A 22,828-nucleotide genomic window follows, 5' to 3' on the forward strand; every position below is an offset into this window, starting at 1 on the left:
ATCAGTTATTATTCTGTTACAGCAAATTAAAAATATACTTGATGCTCCCCATGTAACAAATATTCTTGTATATTTGGTATTTATTTTTCAAGATATTTTGCTTCAGATAGTCATCTTTCCCTTTCCTTTTTGCTTTATGCTTTGAAGAGTTGCTGATATATTAAAGGGTAATTTGTGATATTATTCCTGGTTCAAAAACATCAGTGATACTGAAGAAGGAGGATGCAAAGACTAAATTGAGATAATCTTTTATTATCTCTATAGAAAAGCCTAAACAAGGCAAAAAAAGAGGGTGATCTGGCTTAGTACAGAGAGTGCTCATTTTCTTGTATGATTACTTTCATGCAAGCTTTGTGGGTATCATGCTGTCAGATAACTAGGTGTAGTGTATAAATCTTGTTTGTCTCCTCAGCATCGCATATTTTTTTCTGTGTGTCAGTACAGAAAAGACTGATCAGTAATACCTCTAAAAGGGATGAGACTCTTTTAAGTAATGCCAAAGGATTTAACAATATCACCAGCATATTCTGGCCCTTTATAATATCTGTTCTTTATTCTGCATAGTACTGACATATCCTTCATCCATCAAATGTCATCTGTTTTCATTCTTGTTGTTGTTTGGCTCTGCAAAAATATGCAACTTTGAGATTTGGCTTACTTATTATACTGCAGGGTATACTATCTTCTTTCAACTTTTTAAATTTAAAAGATACTGACAAAAGCAAAATGTATTCCTCACAAGAGGAACCAGTGCCTACTTATGTGCCTGGTACAGCAGAAGTCAGATCTCATATGGCAAAACTTAGTATTGCCTTTTCAGAGTGTCAAAAACTTACAAAAGTTTTTCTTGATTGTTGTAAAGCTGGGATCCATTAGAAAGGCAGAAAAGCAGTGTTACTAAAAAAGATAAAATTTGGAATATGATCAAATATGGTAGTCTCATTATTAACTTCTACTGAAAATTGTCAGCCTTGTAACATGGTTTGCAGGGTTTGTTTTTCTTCTGATTAGAAGTGAACATGTCCTGCTTCTGTAAAGACACAGAACATGTCCAAGTTAAGGCAGCAGCAGCTTTTATAGCAGAATGTCCATTAGTATCACACCTCAGGAAGGCAAAACCCCTGCTATAGTTTCTAAGCCAGATACTTGACAGTGTGCCATATAGCTTGCCTCCTGGGCTGGGAGCTTATGAAAGTATTTTCTCTGTCTGGCTGTGCCACCTGTATGGAGCAGCACTGACCTCCTTTACTCAGAACACAGTTAATAGGCTTCTGAAGGAAGAAAAGAACTAAAGACAAGTGTGGTATAGGGCTTGACAAGACTTTACTAAGGTAACCCAGGACAATTCATCTCCCTCATTTAAGTACGTACAATCCCAGGTACATCATGTCTGGTCATGGTAACCTGGGGTATCTTACTTTTTCCCATCTGCATATGCAGAGTCCCACATATGCTTTATGTTATAAAACATAAAGCATGTTTTCTCTTGTGAAAGTAACTGAGATAGCTTGCTTCCTCATCTTCTCTACTCAATTTTGCACAGCTACCAGTGTGATAACTAGCTGCCAGTCTTGGAATTCAGACAAAAACAATGAGATCCCTAGGGAACAAAACAGAAATTTGCACATATATGTAAGGCAAGTCAATTAATCAGTGCAACTTTTATTATCCACCCCTGCAGTGCCATCCTTTGAGCTGTACTTCCATGCAGATCTACTGGTCTCCCATTTGATTAGGGTTTGTGTACTGGTAATGCCATGCTTTCATCAAAGCCGAAGTTGTTGAGTGTTGTGCCTTGTCCCTGAGAGACTAGCATCACCTTTTTGCTTGTAATACATGGATACTTACACCCTCTTTGTAGGACACTGCTTGCATGCTGTATGGTTTGTTGGCCAAATTACACAATGTTCATTACTACATGCTGGCTCTCTGGAGGAAATACAATCACCATTGTATTGATTGTCTTTCAGCACTACTTTATGATGACATATCTGCCGAACAAACATTAGAATGTTGTAATTTCATATCTTTTTTTTTTATTTTATTCCTGCGGTAGGCAGATTAGAATATTTAATTCTTTTCCCTGTGTGAGACAACTTCTAATTGTACTGAAAACACCAAGAAATCAAGATCAACATTTAGTAATCTGTGTATAAACACATGCCTTATACATATTTTATAAAATATGCACTAGCACAACATCCTCTATCACAGCTCTGGACATTCTCTACAACCTAAATAAGTAGTCTGCCTTCAAATCTTGTAGTTGTGTCCATCCCCAACATACTTTGACTTCTCTGTGGTGCTTTGAAACTTATTGACAGCATCAAACTCCAGGACTGCTCTGCTAAACCAAATCTTTCAAATCCAGTGCAAACATAAATGGTTTCCCAACCTCCTACCCTCTTCATTTCTGGTTCAGAAAACAAAGTAATCAGCTGCAGCAAAGTAAGAGGATGTAGTGAAGTTCTGGGGATGTAGTGAATAAGCCATTTTCTGGAGAAGTAGTTATTCTTTTAGTCAAGCAGGCAGAAAACCCCTGATGTTGTTGTGTTCTTTCCTATATACAAATACAGGACCAAATGGTTTGGGCTTGTTATATTCATATGGTGTTGTTTGCTGTGGCTCTCAGGAATGCAAACTGAAATGTTCCCTGACAATAGAGGAGGACAGTACACTAAAAATAGCTGCTGTCCTAAATATTTCCAGCATCAAACAATTCTAAATCATGCAGAATATGCGCCATCCCTGTACCACACTTCCTAGGCCCACTAATGTTCCAACTATCACCTGCTCCTGAAAGCATCACTATGCATGAGATGAGTAGTAGTCTGTCAAGAACATTCACCCATTCATTCACATTTGCAAATTTATAAAGTTTTCATTGCACAGTGATGACAATTCCATGTAACAACCCTGACAGCTATTTTTAATAGATGTGTCTTTCTTCTTTCAGTAGGGGAGGACTGTGCATTTTATGAAGGGAGCACAGGAGTCTTTCTGTTCCCAGAATGCAAGACTCCTGCCTGTTGTGGTATGGATAGAAAATTAGTGATAACAGTTTCTCCTTATTTTCCAGTAAGTTGCCTGAAATTAGTGTTTATCATATCTGTCTGAAAAAGAAAAGACTGGAGTGGTAATGGCAATTTTGTGTGGACTGGAGTTTGACTATCTCTTTGATCCTTTTAAGCAGAGGGGAATACTCCTGTGCACTTTTGAATGTAGAAGTGCTAAGAGAATGTACGAAGTATGGGCTATCCTAACAATTAAATTTGTTTGTCACACACTGTAGGTCAGTAGAAGATCTAATAACAAAACACTATGTTTAACTATATGCCTTCATCCACAGATGGTGTGAAAGGTCCAGTCACTTAAAAGATTTTCAAGATTCTTTGTACCAGTGGCCTTTGGGGATGCCAGATTTCTGTCCATTTTCTTTATCTCATGTACACACCTTGTTTTTTTCACTTTGCCTGTTCTCACTCTTCTCTTGAGGGTCTTTTATTTTTGTAGTTTTGTAAGGCCTTCCACTTGCCTATTCTTTCTAGGGTCCATTGTTTCCAGAAGGAGCAACAGCAGCCTAGAATGATTATATTTTCATACTTTTCACTACATTATGGATTAGATTATGCAAAAGAAACAATAAAACTTACTTCAGTTTTATTAATATAAGTGTATTTCAGCATACAATAGCTTTGAACAGGCAGGATCATCTTTCCTGTGGACTCAGTTTTGCACTGATTCATTCAGAAGGTTCCTGTGCTTACTCTACAAACTAGTAAGGGCATTATTTCACATCACAAAATCAGATATTATGTATAAGTTGCAAGTATAGAAATACTAGACTTAAAAAAATTACTGTGTTTTTTTTCATAACAGACAGTTATGAAGTTCTGCCTAATACAGGAATACTTTCCATACATTTGGAATAGAAATTTAGAAATATATGCTCAGGTTAACTAAACATTACATTGTACAATTCTTCAACTTGGTCCTTGAAAACCTGATGAAGACAAAGAAGGTGGTAACATATTCATAAAGGAACAGGTGATTTGGGGGTACCCTCAAACTAGCTCAGATCCAGAGGGAGAAATGGCAACATCACCTCATTTCTATGGCTGGATCTGGGCCAGCCAGATGCTGCACTCAAATTACCAATATGTCAGTATTTCCTTCCAGATGTACCTTGTTTCTTTCCTTCTTTATCACTACTGCTTATATTTTGTCCTCTTTGCATAGGGGTAGGGGCAAATGAAGTTTGAAGGTACTGTACCATGATTTCCCTGTCATTCTTGTAGAAGGAGAGGAGCTGCTAGAAGTGCACAGTTCAAAGTCTAAGATAAGTGAACGGATGTTGCTGTTGTTGTTGTTGTTGTTGTTGTTGTTGTTGTTGTTGTTGTTGTTGTTGTTGTCAGGCATTATTAGTGTCTTTACAGTATTTTTCATGGCATTACCTGCCTTGAAAGGCAAATCTGAATTTCTTTTTCACATTGCTTTGGAAAGTGTCATTTGAGTTAACCTAGTCCACCACTGTACAAAAGGAGCTGCTAATTACACAGTAAAGAACTGTATATATTTCTTGTAGATCACGGGTTTCTTCTCACCTTTCTTCACAATACTGGCTTTATGAGGAAGTGTCAAAGTCACTACCAAGTGTCTGGGTCAGTGCCTGAAGCAAATGTTTGGAACATGCTGGCCTTGTGCATCATGTTCCCCTTCTGGCACAGTTTATACCAATTAAGAGAGCAGACAAAAATCAAAGTGCTGCTTTTCATGGGAAAACTCCTTTGACACTGTTATTTGGTGGTGAATTTGCTGCAAGGCTTCTTTGGCTAAAGTGCCCCCTTTAGTCACTTCTGATTATGCAGTTTCAATGGAAGTCTTGAAGTGATTATAAGAGTGATGCATATGCAGTGATTAACAGCTATTATCAAGGGAATAGCACCAAAAATAGAGTTCTGCACAGAGACAACTATTGGAGAGCTTCCACTTCAGTACAGAAGGAAAAATTAGGTAAGCATTTATGGTAAGGATGAAGATCTGGTTACAATTTTTACAATGTATTACAGAGTATATTTGAGTCTACTTTTACTGTTGCATTTGTATCTAGATATCAAAGACAAATTTCTGATGGAAATCAGGTTAATGAGTTAGGAATATTTAGGAAAGGAAAAGAAATTCCTGAATATCAAATTCAAAAGACACATTTAGATACATTAAAAATATTTTTCTTTTTAACCTTCTCCTTTTATTTTGGACATAAACCAATCTGTACATTTCAATATTTGGTAAGGATTTAATGAGCAGGTTTTTTCATTTTTTTGAGCTAGGCCTTCTGCTTCCTTCCGAAAACTCTGGGCATGTTTGCACTTACTGACAGGCCAAGTAGGCTGAGGCACCTGGTGGTATGGCAGTGCTTATTAGTCTCCCTGGTTCTACTTGGATCAATCAAATTCTTTTTTTAGTCATTGAAGTTAGTGGAAAGGGTTTCTGGGGTTTCATCTGTAAGCCTTTGAGTTTAGCCAGTGGGGTGCTCCATCTGAATGTTTCAAAACACTAAAAATTACTAGGACAGTGTTCTTCTGACTATTTGCCTATATATGTATACAGAGGAATATATTTCAGGTGATCAGTATTTCCAATATAAATTGATTGCTATCTAGAGTAACTTGGCTTTGCCAAGGTCCTGGTCTTGTATTCCTCAGTATGCATATTTTACCAACCCTAAATTTAAGAATAATGTGTATTTTAAGTGCTACCACAAATATGTTGAGCTGTTATAAGTTACATTCCTTGAATCCAGCCATGGAGAAGCATGAAATCCTTCAGCTTGAGATGGACCTCTGAAAGCCACTTAGTCTAAACCCCCCTTAAAGCAGGTGCAGTTAGAGTAAACTGCTTGAGGCCTTGTGTGGTAGAGTTTTGAATATTTCCAAGAACAGAGAATCCATAGCCATTCTAGGCTGAACACCACCATGGTAAAAAAAAAAAAAAAAAAAAAAAAAAAATCCCTCTATCTAATTAAGTTACACCATTTATTCTTGCCCTTCCACTAAGTATCTCTGAAAAAAAGCTTGGCTTAATCTTCCCTATATCCTGACATTAGATAGTCATAGACAACCACCCAATCTCGGGATAACAGAATTGTTTCTATTGGAAAACATTTCATGAAACCAACCCCCTTGCTCACACAGGGTCAGCTAGAACTTGTTGCTCAAGATCATGCCCAATTGCTCATTGAATGTCTTATAACCTTTCTGGGCAACGTGTTTGAACAGCCTCACAGTAAAACAGCGTTCAGATGGAATTCCATGGTTTTCAGTTCATGTTCATTGCCTCTTGTCTCTGAGCATCACTGAAAAGAACCTGGCATTGTACCCTTCATTCCAACCCCTCAGGTATTTAAACATGTGGGTAAGACATCCTAGGCCTCTCTTCTGAGGCTGAGCAGTCTCAGATCTTTCAAGCTTTCCTCATATGGAGAATGTTCCAGTCCCCTAGTCATCTTTGTAGTCCTTCACTGTCCAGTAAGTCCATCTTGTTCTTGTATTGGGGGGCTCATATAGCTGGACACAGTGCTCCATGCGTGGCTTTAGTGCTGAGTAGAGACAAAAGACCACCTCTCTCCACATTGCTTTCAATTACCTTCCTAATGTGGCCTAGGAGGCTGTTGGCTGCCTTTGCCATCAGCTTGCATCACTGTCTCATGGTCAGCTTGTTGTTCACCAAAACCCTCAAATCTTTTTCTGCAGGGCTGTTCTTTAGTCAGCCAGGCCACAGCATGTAACAGTGCTATGTGTTATTCCTCCCCAGATGCAGACCTCCATTCATCCTTGTTGATCTTAAAGAGATTTCTCTCAGATATCCTTTTTCTGTCAGTCCAAGACCTTCTGAATCTTACCTTATCTCTGATCTACAATCACCTTATAGTTCAGCTAGTCCTTCTAGTTGTGTACTGTGTACTTGTTGAAAGATGTACTCATGGTTATTGGTGAAGATGTTTAACAGTGCTGGTTCCAACACTGACCCCTTGGATATGCCACAAATGACTTGCCCCTAAACCAGTGATCACAACACTCTGGGCCTGGCAGGTGGGCTGTTTTAATCCACTTCATTGTATGCTTATGTAACCTGTATTTTGCCAGTTGTTCTGTGAGTCTGTTAGAGGAGCCAGTGTCACAAGCCTTACTGAAATTGAGGTAAACAACTTCCACTGTTGTCCCATCATCCACCAAAACAGTTACATCATCCACATTGTGGAAAGTTATCAGATTAATCAAGCATAGCTTCTTCTTTGTAAATCCATGTTGACTATTCCTGACTACCATGTTGTGCTTCATCTGTTTGGAAAAATGGCTTCTAGGATTAGTTGTTCCTTCATCTTCCCAGCCCAGAGGTTGCGGTAAAGCTGGTCTGCCTGTAGTACCCTTGATGTTTCACATTGCCATTCTTGAAGATAGAAATAACATTTTTTTTTTCCTCCTATCTTCAGGAATCTTTCCCAGTTGCCATGACATTTTGGAGGTAATAAAGAGTGGACTTGTAGTGGCATCATGCAGCTTCCTCAGCACTTGTGGGTCCAACCTCTTATGCTTCATGAGCTTATATATGTACAGTTTGTTTAAACTCTCTTTAATCGGTTTTTCCTTTCATGGAGGGCCAGGCATGTTCCAAACTTTCCTCTGTTTTCTGGAGTTTGGGATTCCTCAAGGACAGTTTTACTAGAACACATGGGGGCAAAGAAGGTATTGAATATCTCAGTCCTTATGTTCCCGTCCTGCTCAACAGCGACATCTGGTGGACCCCGACTGTTAGTGCAGCCTAGGGGGAAGACCCGAGCCCCGGCGTCTTGCAGGGGTCGCTCTGCGGCCGCGGCTGCGCGCCAGTAGCCTGGAGGCTCTGGCCGGACACCTTTGCCCTCTTGCAGACGTAACGCTGAGCTCGTCAGGCTCCTGGGTTGGGCTCGGGATCGTGTATTTTCTGCGGACCTTGGACACGCCTTTGATCGTAGGGTCTGGCGCAATTTGGGTCGGTGCGTCATGAAGCACATGAGCAAGGGGGACGCTACAGCGTCCGCACTGTTCACAGTCTGGGGACACATCTACACAGCCCTGCGAGGCGAGTCCCCGAGAGGCAGCGGTTCCGACCGGGACATTTCGGGATTCCGGACGCTGACCGCGCCGCAGCCTGCGCCGCGACCGACGCTGCAAGACTGCACGGGCGGCCGCCGCCACCGCCCACAACTCCGCAGCGCCCCTCCCCCCCTTCCGGACAACATTCGCGGGAGGGCGGCGCCGCCCGCAGTCCATGGCGCAGTAGGGGCTGGAGCCCCTCCGACTCCTTCGCTAATGGAGCCTGCGCAGATGTACGGGTCCTGCCCTCGTCCTGCTGGGACCGGCAATGGAGCCTCTGATCCATCCCCTGGCACGCCCCCCGCCGCAGGCGGGGGCTTCGGCTTTGCCAACGGGACAGGCGCAACTGCCTCCCGGTCCGCCCCTCTGCACGCCGTGCGGACCGGCGGATTTGATATCCTTTGCGATACCAGCGCCTGCGGTGCAGCAACACGTCTTGGGCGCGACCTCCATGTTGTCCTCCGCCCTGCCCTCTGTGGGACTGGCTCCCGCGCCGGGGGCGGTGGCTGCCTTCCACGCCCCGCCTGCCATGGCGCCACCCCTGCCGGCAGCGGGGTTCGCCGCCCCGCCCGCCGTTCCAGCGGCAGCAGCAGCAGCAGCCGCCTTGCCTTTCGCTCCACCCTCCGTTCCGCTGGGAGCGAGCCCGCCGCCACTGCCGCCGCCGGGCCGAAAGACGTCGCCACACCGCCGCGGTCACCAGCGCCACTCCTGAGAGAGACGCCGTCGCGAACGCCGCGGCCCCCCACCCCGGGACCGCCAGCGAGCCGACTGCTACCGCCGACCCCGGGACCGCCGGCGCCAAGAGACGCCGCCGAAGCCGCGCCGCCCGCTCCGCGTGGGCTGGCGGCGCGCCACGCCGCGGGGGAAACTGCACCCCCTGTGCCGCTCGCTGCGGGCGGGGAGCGCCCACAGGGCGCAGCGGCTCCCATCGCCGCGCTGCCTGAAGCCGATTCATCGGCAGCGACTTTGCTCTGTGATGCGCCGCCGGCAGCGGCAGGCAGCCCTGTGCTGGACAACATCCAGCCTGTTTGTTTCAGAGCCTGCATCCAGCCCACCACTCCCTCCGCTTCCCCCAGACTGCCCCGAGCTCTGTCCCATTGAGGCAGAGGCAGCGGGAGCGAACTCCGGCTTGGTCCGCAGCAGTGCCACTGCTGCTGCTACCGTGGCTGGGGATGGGGGTGGGGCCGCGATTCAGGCCATTGCATCCCGCGGCAGGACAATCACACTGGGAGCGAAGAGCAGCCCCTTGTACTGGGCAGGCATGAGTGGTGCCAAGATCCCCAAAACCAGGGTGGAATTTTATGTTCCCGGGAAAACCCCTGCCCGCGCCCCGCGCGTCCTGCTTCTGTTAGCAGAGAGGGAGGAGCGGGGTCCCGAGTAGCTGTGGCTTGATCCATGGCCAGGTGGGGTGGGGAGAGGGCGAAAAGCCGGAGGAATTGCCGGCATCCTCGCAGCCTGCTGGGGGCGTGCACCGAAATATAAGGTTGGAATGGGTCGCCAATCTGCGGGTGGCCATGGAGTGTCCCAGGGGACCCCAGATTCAGGGACCCCAAGTGATACCGATGAGAAACTGGGGGGATGGGCCGAGCCGCGTGGATCTTGGCTCGGCAGAGAGCCTTGGCTCCCCGCCCACCCGGCCAGGTTTGAGACACTTGGTCTGGCCCCCTGGACCGGGTCCTCCGCCTCGCCGAGCACTGCAGGGTCCTAGAGCCCGCAGGTGCTACTGGCTTTTTTGGGAAGAAAAAACAAACAAACAAACAAACAAAAACAAAAAAAAACCCACAAACAAACAAAACCCCCAAACAAACAAACAAACCCGGAAAGAGCTGTGTTTTACTGACAGCTGAAAGTACTAGAAAGCCACAACAGCCTCGGCCCAAGTGATTGAATTAACGGCTGTGGCCATGGCATTTCATAGATTTCTCAAGTGTTTTTGAATTTGGTCAATTTCTGAATTGGGTCGATTTCACTCAATTGCTTTGAAAGCTTTGAGGATGCAATTTGGACCTGATTTCAAATTTGTCACTCAAGTTGTTCATTGAGGACATGACTGCATGGGCCAAAGCCTTGCATGATTCTTCTATCAAGTGCACACACCTTGCAAAAGCAATTTGATAAATGCCAACCAAGGCTTGACCTGCTGCACCTTACTGGCTGGGATAAATCCCAGAGGCCTAAAGGCTTTGCAGCTGTGGCAAACAGATGTTACTCATCTTGCCGAATTCTGAATTTGGCTGATTTAGGTATGTGCATGTGTTTGTTAATACCTTATTTTCTGTCATGTGGGCATCTGCTCACACTGGGAAATGGGTTTTGACAAGTTGGACTGCCAGTCCTTTGGCCAGTCCTTTGGCAGACTGACGACGAGTTGTTACTATCCTAGAGTTGGTAACTGATTTCTTGAAATTTATAATATGAGTTTGGAATCTCTTTGACCGTTCTGAGTCAATATCCAAATTGAGGTTTTGATTGACTGGAGTTGATAAAGCTCTCAAGCTGTGTTTGTTTTCTTTCCTCCAAAAGCCCTGCAGGAGGGCACAAACACCGCCTTTTTCTTTTTCTGTAAACAAAATGGAGGAAATATAGATATTCTCAGTTCAGTCAGAGAGAAGGAGAGAGGTTTTCCTAACCTTTTCTAACCAGGTGAGAGCCTGGGAAACAGTTGGGAAAGAATGTAAATCTCTAATCTCTTTTGTTGTTCACATTGTTTATAGATATGTTCTGCTACCGTGTGTCATTTACTGCACACCAATGGTGTGAGATATTTTTACTGTAAGACCAATGAAATTAGTCTGCACGATGTTCTCTATATATAGAGCGGTGCATTTGAAATAAATCGGTTTCATTTCTTGCCTTCTAACTTGGAGTCCTTCTGGTCTCGTCCTGCTCAACAGCGACAGGGAGGGAATTTGGTAAAAACAACAAAACCAGCCAAAACCAGCTGCCCACATCCACCCAGTTGCCTGCATCAGTGTGCTAACACTCTCAGCTGGGCCTGAAGAGATGCATACAGGTAATATCTGCCACTCACAAAAGCTTTTTTGAGTTGAAATTTGCAATATTTATATATGAACTTTGCATGATATGCCACCTGTGCTCTTGCCTGCATTATTTCAATAAATTGAAGCAAACCAGTTTGATAAGCTTTTATTGATGCCACAGCTCTATCAACACTGTGCCTGAGGCCCGATTCTCCAGCTCAGGGGTTCATCTGTGCCCCCAGAATTGGTCTTGGTCCTTATGGTAAGAGGATTTGCAAACCCTGAAATCTCCTGCAAAGCTGTAACTGTGAGGATGGGGCTATTTTACCCCAAATATTGGCAGCAAGTGTCTTGTGGGATGGGCATTTTGGGGTGGGTGTCAGAAGGAGGCATCACTTTTCGCTCCATCTTCTGCTGTCACAGAGCAGAGCAGGAAAGGCTTTTTTTTGCAAACCCACTTGTGTTCAGCATCACATCTATTAACTTCAAAGTCCTTTGCTCTCAGTATCCCACACCCTTCGTCCATCTTGTGCAGAGAGGTGCCAAGCCTGTAAAACAAAAATTGTATTGCTGAAGAGGAGGAAACTCTCCAAATCTTACAGAAAATGAGAGGTGGGTCTGGGTTGTTCTGCCCTTTTCCTACACTGTCTCACCATGTACGCATCATTTCTTGCTGGAGGGTGACCAGATTTGAGAAGAGTTGCTGTACCTGCAGTAAGATCTGCAAGGAGCGCGTGTGGAGTATAAAAAGCCATGTTATTGCATGGGTCTGGTGGGAGCTGTGGGCTTACTGTGCTCTGGTACAGTTTCCCAGCCTTTGTTCTACAGAGCTTTACTGGGGGGAATATGAGACACTTGCATAAACTCCAAAATCTTGGACAGATTGGTCAGGGCATGAACTGGGTCTGAAATGGAGCAAAGCTGCTGTTTACACCAACAGACTGTGGATACACTCACATTTTGGGGTTGAACAGTGTGTCATCTACCCATCTCCACACCTTCTGATGTGACCTTAATCCAATCCACACTGGTGGTGGGCTCTTGCCTGTAACAGTCTTGATGTACTCCTGGAAAATAGAAGTGACCAGTTGCTCCCAAAATGTCTCTCTGGAGGGTTTTATGGCAATAAAATTCGCAAAGTAAATCTGACTCCTAAATTCACTGAGACATGAATTTCCCCCATACTTTGAATGCTTCCCCAAACCTTCCTGTTGAGAGGCACTTTTTTCTTCCCTGCCCACGTAAAAATCAGGACTTGTGCGTCCTTTTTAAGCCTTCTTCTCCCTATTTACCTTTTCTTTCTTGTCCTGGAGCACCACCAGCTGGGAGTTCTGGTTCTCACAGCTTTTCATACTTTGAGTCCAGTTTCCCAATTCCTCAGAAAGCCAGTAGCATCTTTCCCCATGGAACTGCCAGTCCTGGGGACACAGCTTGCAGCCAGCATAGGCTGAAGAGGAGAAAAAGCCATGAGAGACTCCGAAGGGTTGTCAGGTTATTCCCCAGCCATCAGCTGAAGGTACTGAGGGATTCCCCATCCCACACCCCAGCTCTTTCCCTATTGCTGAGTTTTTCACATCTATGTGGTTTTGCCAGCCATTGGAGAGAAGGAAGGTTACTGAGGCTGGGTGACCACAAGGACATTATTGCCTGGTGGAGGTGGAGGAAGAGTGGCAAGGAACCTCCTCCCTAGGGCTGATGCTGCTCATCCATGGAGGAGGAATCAGCAAAAATTGCATGGGAAAGAGGATTCTTCCTTGCCAGACTCCTCTTTGTCAAATAACCTTGTGGTCTCACAACCCCAAGGGTGTAAGGGTCTCTCTCCTTGCAGTAGAAGACCTCTACAAAGGTCTCACCTGAGCATCTCCCAGCAGAGTCAGATGGGAAGGGGGATTACCTGTGGGGCTGTCCCCTTGGGGCTTGCAGAAATACTGCACCAGGGATGAAAACATGCACTGCTCCACCTGGTTCCTTCCCTGGATCCCACTGCCTAGCTGCGGAACACTAGTCACCACTGGCTGTGGGGAGCCCTGAAAAACTTGGAACGGTAATCCAGGGTGAGAAGCTGCAGCCATTTGGAGATAAAACCACAAACCCTACAAAATTTGGTTTCATTTTCTCATACAGTTTCTTAAGCTAGCCTGAAAAACATGGCTTCTATTCTTCACCCTTGTTTGATAGCTATGGGTATAATTCAGGTTTACTCATAATGGGTTTATTCTTGATGGGTGATGTTGCATCTCTACAGGACAACCTTGTCCCTTCCAAAGACTGAAATGCTGAAATAAACCCCAATTTCCCCTCCCTGGTTGCTCACTGGAGTGTGAGATGTAGATAAAAGCTGATTACTCACCCTGCACACTCAGCACCACCACCAGGACCAGCAGGATGAGTTGCCCCAGCCCCCCAGCTATGAGAAGGACCCTGTGCCACCATGGACAGAAGGCAGGCGCTGAAAGAGCCACATTTGCTTTATAAAATAAAAGATGAAAAAACTGAGGGTTTAGAGGGGGAAAAAAAAAAAAAAAAAAAAAAAAAGCCCCTCTGTCAAGCTGGTGAGTTTAAGCAGAAGTTTACAGCTTCTTTGCTTCCTCCAAAAAAGTAAACCAGCACTGATGTGGTCTAGGTTGAGAGTGGTTTCTCAGGTGGAGGAGGGGCTGCAGGAGCCTCAAGAGCATCCTTGGGCACCCAATGATGGAGCTTGGGGGATGGGAGACCATCTGAAATTGGCTTAATTTAGAGCTCATGGTAGAGCTGGAAGTTGGTGAGACAAATGTCACTCCAGCTCTCATCTCCATCAGGATTCCAGACAGGATCTCAGCAGCTTTCCTTCCCATCCAGGTGTGTTGGCTCTTGTTGGGTTTCTTGGCACTCATTTTGGCCCCCGGGTGAAGAGTCTTGGAAGCAAAATGGCTTCCAGATCTCTGTCACATACTCCCATCCCTTCCTTTCTCTTTCCCCTCTTTTCAAGCCAGGATCCTACCTTAGAAGAAATAACTCAAAACAATGTTCTCCATGATCTTGGAAACCTCAACATGGAGATGAAGAAGCAAGCAAGCCTAAAAGTAAACAAATCCAAAAATCTTCCCAAAATTTGAAACAAACATTTCCCCCCCCCCCCAAAATAGGACTTACCATGATGCTTCTCAACAGAAGAACCATCCCCAAGATGCCTTAAATCAGCATAAACTATTTCCCCAGCCATGGCTGCTCAGAAGGTCCCAGGAGCAGCCCAAAAGTGACACCGTCCTTGGACAACCCCTTGCCTTGTGAATTATGCACTCACATCTGCATCTGGCTTCAGGAAATGGTATTGGCTGGGGCTTTTATCTGCTTTTTTGTTTGTATATATATATATATATATATATACACATATATATATACATACACTATATATATATATATATATATGCGCATATACATACATACACACACATACATACATACATATACATATATACATACATACATATATTTATGTATGTATGTATGTATGTATTCTACACCCTTCCCTTGTAAATAGAAAGTGGTGAGGGAATTAATAAACAATCATTTCAAAAAGCTTTTAAATAAGATTTTTGATTGTGTAGTTGAAGCATGTTGGGAGCTGGATCAGTGTGACCACAGGCAGGTGGGAGGAGACAGGTGACATTTGGTGTTTCTTCCCCACAATATAGGCTGGGAGTGACTTGAAATGCCTTTTGCTCCATGTGACTTATTCTGCTGGTTTTGACACAATATTTAGCCTCTGTTTTGTCCTGGGGCAGAGAGATCCAATGTGGTCAAGGGTTGCCCAGCTCCTGCCCAGGAAGAGGTAAGAATCTTGATTTCCTTCAGGCTGCTAATAAATTTTATTTTGTTACTTTATTTGATTTTGACTTTTTCACCTGCAGGCCCATCCTCCCACTCCTGATGTATCCTTTTACACCATCTAGACCTATGTTTCCTCCAAATTTGGGACTCTCTGAATACTGCATGGAACAACCACCAATTTCCAGCCTACAACAACCTTTTCCCCTCCCTTTTCTTAGGGTTTTTTGGTGTTAATCCCAGGTTTTAGTCAGTGCCACAGTATCCCAAAGCAGCACCTTTTTACAGAGGTAAAAATGATGCTTTTTCCTCAGACATTCAAAAAAAAAAAAAAAAAAAAAGCAGCAGAAATTTGCCCCAATACATACCAGCAGCCAGAAATAGGGTAAATAAGAGAATAAACCCAAAGGCCCCAGTAGGAAAAGCACTGTATAATTTATTTTGAAATTATTTAAAATTTTTTAGTTAATGGAAAAAATACTTTTATTTTAAAATTGTGTTTATGTAATTTTCATTTTTATATTTTTATTATCTCATGTTTATTTTTAGTTTCATTTCCCCCCCCCAGCCTTTTCTTTGTCACAGAAAGTTTTTGTGGTGAGCTGCTATCAGCCAGCCTTCCTGCCCTCTGCAAAGGCAGCTGCTCCAGTGGTGTGTGACCAGTGATTACAGAAAAACCCTAAAAAACACAAAATAAATTACGTTTTAGGGTAAAACCCTGCAGCTGGGTAGCTTAATTGCAAGAACACTTATTTTAATATTTTTATAGTAAAAAAACTTATAAAATGGGATGAGGGAACTGTACTTCTCCTTTGTAGAATCCCTGAAGGCTGTTCTGAGGTGCCCTGACATTCTGGAACAGAGTGATCTCCAGCAGTGTTTTGTCCAACTGCACACTAAAAAAAAAGCATATTTGGACAATCCATCTCCCTAGCTGAGAAAAAATTCCAGAAATGTAGGGAAGGAAGGTGAATTGCTGCTGGGTGGAGCTGGAGGGGAACCCCTGGTTCAGTGGGTGGGCAGGTGGCCCTGGGCAGGCAGCCCCTTCTTCATTGCCCTTAAGGAGGCACAGGAAAATCCCTGAGAAAGCAATAAAATAAACCAAAACAACTTTTTTTTTTTTTTAATACTTTGTTTCTCTTCACAGGAGCAGGTTGTGCCTCAGCATTGGGCTTGTTCCCACAGAGCAGACACAGGTGACTGGGTCTGGGATGGGCCTGGGAGCTGAGGGGAGGTCATCTTAAATTTTGACTGGAAGAGAGACTTTCAATTGCAAGAAAAAGTTTTTAATTGCAAGAGAAAATTTTAATTGAGGGGATTTTAATAGGGGGAGATTATTTTAAATGGGGGGGAAAAACTTTAATTTAGAGGAGAAAACCTTAATTTTGGAGAGAAAATATTAACTGGAAAGAAAATATTAATTGAGGAGAGAAGGTATTAATTGGGGGAAAAACTTTAATGGGGAGAAAAGTTTGCAGGGAGAAAACTTTGATTACAGCAGAAAATTTTAACTGCAGGGAGAAAATGTTACCTGACGAGACTTTATAGGGGAAGGATTTAATTGGTGGAGAAAAATAATTTGGGTGGAAATTTGATTTTGGGGAAAAAACTTGACTTACAGGGAGAAAATTCAAGGGGAGAAAAGTATAATTAGGCAGATAAAACTAACTGGGGGGAGAGGAAATTTTAATTGCAGGGACAAGACTTTAACTGTGAAGGAAAACTTCAGGTGGGGAGAAAATTTTATGGTGCAGGGAGAAAATTTTAAATGGTGAGAAAATTTTAATTGAGCATGGAGAGCCTTTGTGACACCTCTGATAGACGGAACTTTGCTTGGCAGGTGAGGCAAGAGCACCTTTAAAGGTGGAACCCCAAAAATGGAGGAAATGAGAGTTTATTCCGGATTTTTGGGCATGGAAAGGAACAAGCGGGCAGGTAACTGTAGGGCAATGAACTGTAGAATCACTGGGTTTGGGTTTTATTTTCATACTTCTGTAATTTGAGAACAAAACCCAGCTGAAGTAAGGTTGTAGGAGGGAAAAAGCTTTTTCTGGCACTTCCCTTGAGGGAAAATTTTTGTCACTCAGCAGATAGAGTTTTTGCTCTAAAGAGACCATGATGGGTTATTCTAATTTAACATTAACCCTTCCTGAGTCTCTTGAGTAACTGATTCTTTTAGGCATGTTTTTCCCCCACAAATATTCCGATTTTTTGTTGATTTTTCATTTGTTGATTTTTACATTTTTTTAAATGTAATTTTTTTTTTTAAATATTTGGCATATTTGGCTTCTGACTTACTTTCTAATATTTTTCCGGGAAGAAGAGGGGGAGGGAGGGGTTTTCCCATGAAATTTTGTTAATATGATGGGAACCAAAAAAGGAAAATCTTAAACAAAAAATGGAGGAATTCCTACTGGATGAAAACACTAAGATATTTGTATAAAGAAAGATATTTTCTTTGCTCATGGTGAAGTGCATATTCTGGATCACAAGATACAGAAATGGAGGCACCATGACCCAAAGTGTCTTAGTTTAGGTGAAGAAAAAAATTCCACTGAACTTTAATAATGAGGTAAATCCCAGAAATTAAAGCAAATTTTAAATTATGGTACATTTCATGAGTTTGCATCTGGAGCTGGGGAGGAAACTGTTCCCCAAAGAGCTCCCATAAATAAAAAAATAACTCATTTTGTTCCATATGAAGAAGGCTATTTGGTATTTCTCACCCAAAATGACACCAAGTCCACTGGCATTGGCACGAGACCAACTCTTGATCATCTTGCATGACCTGTAGCGTGTTGCTGCCCTGGGAGCCCTCACAGAGGCACTGAAGGTCTGTCCTCCTGCAGGTCACAGCATGGAGATGAAGCCCGAGGCACGTGTCGCCTGCCAGGTAATGCTGGCAGTGCTTTTCACAGCTCTGTTCATCACAGCCATCACTTTTGCAGGTGAATGTCAAGGTTTTGTCAGGTAACATCTCTGAGATATTTTAGGTTGTTGCATTTGTGACAGATTTATTTCCATGTTCCTGGGGAAGACAAGGCCCACCCAAACTGCTGTTCTCTCTGGGAGAAGGATGTTTCAGAGCAGTCTTTCTACAGAAGACCAAACTCATCCCCATGGTGTGGGAGCTGATGTCATCTAGAAACCTTTAGAAAATCAACAGGAAGAGCCATTTCAGGAGTACAGTCACGCAGAACTATTGTTTTCAGAGAAGAAGGGGCCTGGAGATGTTGGCATGAGTCCCCCCAAGTCAAGAAATCTGCAGGAATAAGAGGACTTTTTTCCTGTCGTTTTCACTATTTTTGCATTAATCTCAGAGAGCAACATCCAAGGGCATGTTTAGGGATAGGGCTACTCTGAAACTCCTCTTTAAAATGTGTTTTTTTGAAGTCTACCAACCAGTTTCCTCCTTTGAAGGTGCAGCACCTGTATTTCTTGTTCAACATCACAAGCTGGGCCATGATTTGAGCTTATTTTCTCACAGGATCTCTCCTCGTATCTTAATTTTTCTCTTTGCCTACAGTTGAGGCAGATGAAAAACTTTTGCAAGCCATGGGGTGGAGGCTGATCTCCCCACCCCAGAGAAGCAAGGAGAAGGTGCTGCTCGTTAACATTGTTCTATTTTTAATGACAGTGCAAGCTTTTCAGCCTCATGCCCAGCCCTGCTTTCAGTGTCCCTTTGACTGGATCAGGTACAGAGGAAAATGCTACTATTTTTCTGAGGTTGAGGGGAACTGGACATCCAGCCAGGACAACTGCTCAGCTCTTGGTGCTTCCTTGGCCATGCTGGACAGCATGGAGGACTTGGTAAGGAGACATGAGGACTTGCTCTGCATAGGGAAAAAACCCAAAAGCAGTGTATTTGAAACCTTTTGGTTTATTTAGCTGCTCTTCCAGGATCTTTTTTTAAGATTTGGGGTGAGAAGTTAGGGAAAAGGCCTTGAGGGTATGTCATCACAGATGTCTTCAAATTCCTCACCAAAGGCAGCTGCTGCAAGAGCTGTAGGAATAAACCCCTGTTTCTAGATGACACTTTTTGGTAGCAGATTGAAATGTTCAAGCCCCAAAGAAGCCCTAAAGCAGCATGAGCAACTGGTAAAATTGAGGTTTTTCATTGCAAGAAAGTAAAACTCTTTCCTTTTCCTCTCTTTCAGAGCTTTGTGATGAGATACAAAGGCATCTCAGAGCATTGGATTGGCCTTTTGCGGGAGGATGAGGACCAGCCGTGGCAATGGGTGAACCGCTCACCTCTATCTCACCTGTGAGTCCATGTTTTTCACTATTATGTTGTTGGTTGGTGTTTCCTCAGCCACAAAATGTGCATTTCTTCTTATACATGAGGTATATCCAGAGGTAGCAATGGGACAATGTTTGGGAAGGGCAACATTGCTTCTGGAACTGGTGTTTGTTTTCCCCTTTGACCTAAAAGATGGGCATGGTGCATTTGGTGAGAAAATCCTAAGTTTGGATTTTTTATTTTAAGTTTATTTTTCTCTTGCAAAGCTTTGGGTTTCATATTAGAAATAGATCAGTGTCAGTGTTGGCATATTGATATTGAATTAGTTCTATTCCTATAAAAGGAATATGTATAGATATTTTGGCATGTTGGTGCCCATGAGGATGCCTGAGAACTGAAGCTGAGGGAAGCCTATGTGTGACTTTTCTCCTTTTTCCTGCCACTCCATCTGAAATCGGTTATGTCCTCTGTACTTCCAGGTTTCGGATCCATGGTAGTGGGCTCTGTGCTTACCTGGATGACAACGGGCTCAACTCCTCCCACTGCAGCACAGAGAAGAGCTGGATTTGTAATAAACATGAGCTGCAGAGCTCAGGCAAGGGCAACAGGATGAGACGGCCTCCAAACCTCTGTGTCAGCTCCTTGGGTGCTGCAGGGAGGCCTTCTCACTCCCAGATATCTGGTGCACCATAGGGACATGAAAGAAAATCTCAAAAATATTTTGAAATCCCTGGACAAGGGGTTATTGGGGTTTCCAGGGGCCAACAAGATGTTTCTGACACAAGGCAGCCTTTGGGGATCCACATGAGATAGTTCTTGAGAATCTGGGGGCCAGGGTGGGGGGGCAGGGCAGCCCATGGGGCTATTTTTGGGTTTGGGGCAACTTGGTGATGGCCCAAATGCAGATGCTTTCTACTTCTTAGAGGAAAAGAAATTTATTCTATCATGAATATATTTACATGCTAAGTACTTGGAAATACATCTCAAGCATGGGGAACAGCAGAGGAAAAGAGTGGGGGCAGTAGGTGTGAGCACATCCTTGTGATGACAAAATCAGTTTTAATATGAGGTATAGCTGCTGGTATTAATACAAAGCCTGCAAAAAATTAAGATTTGTAATTTGTGCTGGAAGCCCAGACAATCATAAGCACTGAGGTCAACAAAAGGAACCTTCAGGGGAAGCTGTACTTGGGAGAAAAAAATTAAGTTTTTAGCTCAAAACAAGCTCAGGGAAGCCCAGCTCCTGTTAATGAGCTTTGCATGGATTTAACAACTTGAGATGAGCCATGCTGAGCTCAGATCCAAAACCCCCTGGGCATAACCCAAAACAGAGACATCTAAGATGGAGGTAGGACCATGAATTGAGTTAGAAATTATTCCAAGACTTGGAAAATAAGAGTTGAGGAACATCAACCAGCATTTCCAGCCATCATGATGCAACCAACTTTTGGGAGGATCCTTCCAGGGCATCAGCCTTTGGGGGACAGTTTAATGGTTGAGAGGAGCACACAAAAGTAGGGGAAGACTCTCTCCCCACTGAAGGAGGCCACAGGAAAAGTGAAGATGCGTTGGCGGCTGCTGACAGCGTAGAAAGAGACCTGTCCCACCTCGTAGTCCAGGAAGACCCCAATCTCCCCATTGAGGAGTGGGACAGAGGTGTTGGATGGAGCTGTGAGAGCAACGCAGAGCTCATCATACTTCTGCAAGCCCCAAATTTCAGTGTTGGGCTTGAAGAGGACCCGGCCTTTCCTCTGAACTGACTCACGGGCCACGCCCACAGCCCAGAAGCGCCCATTGGCCTCCACCTCCCAGTAGTGACGGCCCGAGGTGAAGCCCTTGCTGCCCAGCATGCAGGGGTCTGTGTCGAACCGGCCTGGACCCTCAGGCCACTGGCATCGAGGTCTACCCCAGGTGGCTTCTTTGAGGTCCTCAGAGAGGATCACTTCTGGACCCACTGTGGCTGGATCCAGGGTTACATCCACTGAAAAGCAAAACAGAGAATGAATTAGAAGCCAAATTTAAGCCTAGAGAAAACATACCCCCAAAATGCCTTCACTGGTGACTTTTCAAAGAGAAAGCGAGAGGAAGGGTGAGGCTGGAGATGTAAGTGTGAAGAGGTAGAAGCTGGAGATGGAGGATATATATCCAGTTAAGACTGGAGATGGAAGAGCAAAGAGATGGAGGTTGGAGACGGAGGCCCTAGGGAGACAGAAGTTGGAGCTGGGGAATCTCCAACCCCATTGAACATCTCAGGCCAGAAAACACAAGGAATGGGTATTTTGCTCCTTTCTAGCCACCTCTGATTACCTTCAAACTGTTTAGCGGTGTGGTAGTCCAGGGCAAGGTCCCACGTGCATGGCCGTGGTTTGAGGAAGAAAGCCATTGCACCCTCAGAGTCCTCTCTTCCTGACTGGAGGCACAGAACAAGTAAAGAAAGGATAAAATCTAATTATTATCCTTCAAACAGTCACATCTCAGCTTCTGCCCCTTTCTATGTCAAAAAATGTGTTTGACCACCACATTTAATCAAAGTACTTCAAGAAAATAGCATTCTTTTTTCTTCAACAGCTACAACAGAGCTTGGTTCATTTATGGGAACACCCATAAATGAGATAGGTTAAATCAATTAATTCCCTAATGACTATGAAGGGAACATGAGGAGCACAGTGGGATGAACCCATGTCCATTGTACATATTTTTATACCCCCAAATCTCCAATCCTCTTTCTGGCTGAAGGCTGAATCTATCCATCTTAAGTCCATCTCTGCCTCCACCATTCATCAATCAAATCTATCAAAGTTTATTTGAGTGAGGAAAGCCTAAAATTGAGATAAGCCACATTCACCTCTCACATCCAGAGAAATCTTGTGAGAGGGGAAGAAGTTTGCTATTGACCTTGGAGAAAATGTGTATGGGAGAGATAAGGGCTGGCACCAAATGACCTCAAATTCATCCTCTGGAAGTCCTGTGGGGTTTTGCACAAAAAAAGGGGATTGCCTATGCTAAAGGGCCCTGGGCATGAGTAATAAAGCCCCAAAATGATTGAATAAACCATGCTGTGACAGTTGAAAACAAGCAGGTTGCTTCTTTTCCACATGTTTTCCTCAGGAAATCTGCAGATAAGGGGATTAACACAGCAGGGTGATGAGTAAAAGTGAGAAAAATTGAGAAAATCACCCAAATGGAGATAAAATGAGGAGCCATGCTGATTCTCACCCAAATTCCCTGACTGGATTGTTACAGGTAGAAGAGAAGTAAATAATCATCATGACCCTCCATTGCAAAATACCTTTTAAATACCTTTAAATACAAAACAAAGATCCTGAGACCTTTGGGTAAATCACTTCCCCTCTTGAGTTCATGGGATGGGGCTCAAAATCCTCTTTCCTCCCCTGCCCCAGAAATCAGGGTGATGTAACCCCCCTATCAGCACTGGGATTTTCTCCCTTACTCAAACCTTCTTGGTGTTTTCCTTGCTGTTGCTGGTGCTGTTATAGGCTTCCTCCAGATGGTTTTCTTCCATTGGCTGCTTCTCCACTGCGTTTTCTCCTCTTGGGATTTTTTCTTCCTCTCTCTGGCACAGGCTCAGCCAAAGCTCAGTCCTGTCTCAGCCTCTGCCAGCTTTTATCAGCCAAGAAGGGAGGAGCCCTCCAATCTCTTGCCTGCAG

At 44.0% G+C, this 22,828-nt stretch overlaps 3 protein-coding genes and 1 long non-coding RNA gene across 9 annotated transcripts; 1 reads left to right on the plus strand and 3 right to left on the minus strand.

Moving 5' to 3' along the window:
• Positions 1–10,958: 10,958 nt before the first annotated feature.
• On the minus strand, positions 10,959–17,755 carry LOC128822444 (C-type lectin domain family 2 member B-like). 5 transcript variants are annotated; one of them, XM_054004158.1, is made up of 6 exons: positions 17,647–17,755; positions 13,464–13,562; positions 13,008–13,148; positions 12,406–12,560; positions 12,071–12,180; positions 10,959–11,661 (listed from the first exon to the last, which is right to left on the minus strand). In XM_054004158.1, exons 1-6 carry the CDS (start codon positions 17,696–17,698, stop codon positions 11,493–11,495), a joined length of 726 nt encoding a protein of 241 aa, XP_053860133.1. In that variant the 5' UTR covers positions 17,699–17,755; the 3' UTR covers positions 10,959–11,492. The 5 variants fall into 5 exon arrangements, with proteins under 5 accessions (XP_053860133.1, XP_053860132.1, XP_053860131.1 ...); XM_054004157.1 differs by having other exon boundaries at positions 13,464–13,580; XM_054004156.1 differs by lacking the exon at positions 17,647–17,755 and adding an exon at positions 14,246–14,445.
• LOC128822447 (C-type lectin domain family 2 member B-like) lies at positions 15,272–20,033 on the plus strand. The gene is made up of 5 exons (XM_054004163.1): positions 15,272–16,855; positions 17,770–17,868; positions 18,558–18,730; positions 19,078–19,184; positions 19,640–20,033. Exons 1-5 carry the CDS (start codon positions 16,798–16,800, stop codon positions 19,851–19,853), a joined length of 651 nt encoding a protein of 216 aa, XP_053860138.1. The 5' UTR covers positions 15,272–16,797; the 3' UTR covers positions 19,854–20,033.
• Positions 17,901–19,749, minus strand: LOC128822448 (uncharacterized). The gene is made up of 3 exons (XR_008441437.1): positions 19,674–19,749; positions 19,183–19,345; positions 17,901–18,069 (listed from the first exon to the last, which is right to left on the minus strand). It is a non-coding gene; the product is annotated as an uncharacterized LOC128822448 (long non-coding RNA).
• Positions 20,034–20,079: 46 nt separating the features above from the next.
• On the minus strand, positions 20,080–22,768 carry LOC128822446 (butyrophilin subfamily 1 member A1-like). Of its 2 annotated transcripts, none has more exons than XM_054004160.1 (3): positions 22,618–22,768; positions 21,468–21,570; positions 20,080–21,141 (listed from the first exon to the last, which is right to left on the minus strand). In XM_054004160.1, exons 1-3 carry the CDS (start codon positions 22,681–22,683, stop codon positions 20,630–20,632), a joined length of 681 nt encoding a protein of 226 aa, XP_053860135.1. In that variant the 5' UTR covers positions 22,684–22,768; the 3' UTR covers positions 20,080–20,629. The 2 variants fall into 2 exon arrangements, with proteins under 2 accessions (XP_053860135.1, XP_053860136.1); XM_054004161.1 differs by having other exon boundaries at positions 22,612–22,668.
• Positions 22,769–22,828: the final 60 nt, after the last annotated feature.

Source organism: Vidua macroura, chromosome Z (assembly GCF_024509145.1).
Source record: "Vidua macroura isolate BioBank_ID:100142 chromosome Z, ASM2450914v1, whole genome shotgun sequence".
NCBI lineage: Eukaryota > Metazoa > Chordata > Aves > Passeriformes > Viduidae > Vidua > Vidua macroura.

Excerpts from the sequence above, each read along its gene's own strand:
- LOC128822444 (XM_054004155.1), bottom strand. The coding sequence starts at position 14,315 with ATGGCTGGGGAAATAGTTTATGCTGATTTAAGGCATCTTGGGGATGGT. Across the intron at positions 12,561-13,007 it reads CCAAGGGGACAGCCCCACAG|CCTATGCTGGCTGCAAGCTG; the intron begins GTAATCCCCCTT and ends TCTCCTCTTCAG. Across the intron at positions 11,662-12,070 it reads ACACTGTTCAACCCCAAAAT|GCTTGGCACCTCTCTGCACA; the intron begins GTGAGTGTATCC and ends TTTGTTTTACAG.
- LOC128822446 (XM_054004160.1), bottom strand. The coding sequence starts at position 22,683 with ATGGAAGAAAACCATCTGGAGGAAGCCTATAACAGCACCAGCAACAGC. Across the intron at positions 21,571-22,617 it reads GCAAGGAAAACACCAAGAAG|TCAGGAAGAGAGGACTCTGA; the intron begins GTTTGAGTAAGG and ends CTGTGCCTCCAG. Across the intron at positions 21,142-21,467 it reads CACCGCTAAACAGTTTGAAG|TGGATGTAACCCTGGATCCA; the intron begins GTAATCAGAGGT and ends TTTGCTTTTCAG.
- LOC128822447 (XM_054004163.1), top strand. The coding sequence starts at position 16,798 with ATGGAGGAAATGAGAGTTTATTCCGGATTTTTGGGCATGGAAAGGAAC. Across the intron at positions 17,869-18,557 it reads CACAGCCATCACTTTTGCAG|TGCAAGCTTTTCAGCCTCAT; the intron begins GTGAATGTCAAG and ends TTTTAATGACAG. Across the intron at positions 19,185-19,639 it reads CGCTCACCTCTATCTCACCT|GTTTCGGATCCATGGTAGTG; the intron begins GTGAGTCCATGT and ends CTGTACTTCCAG.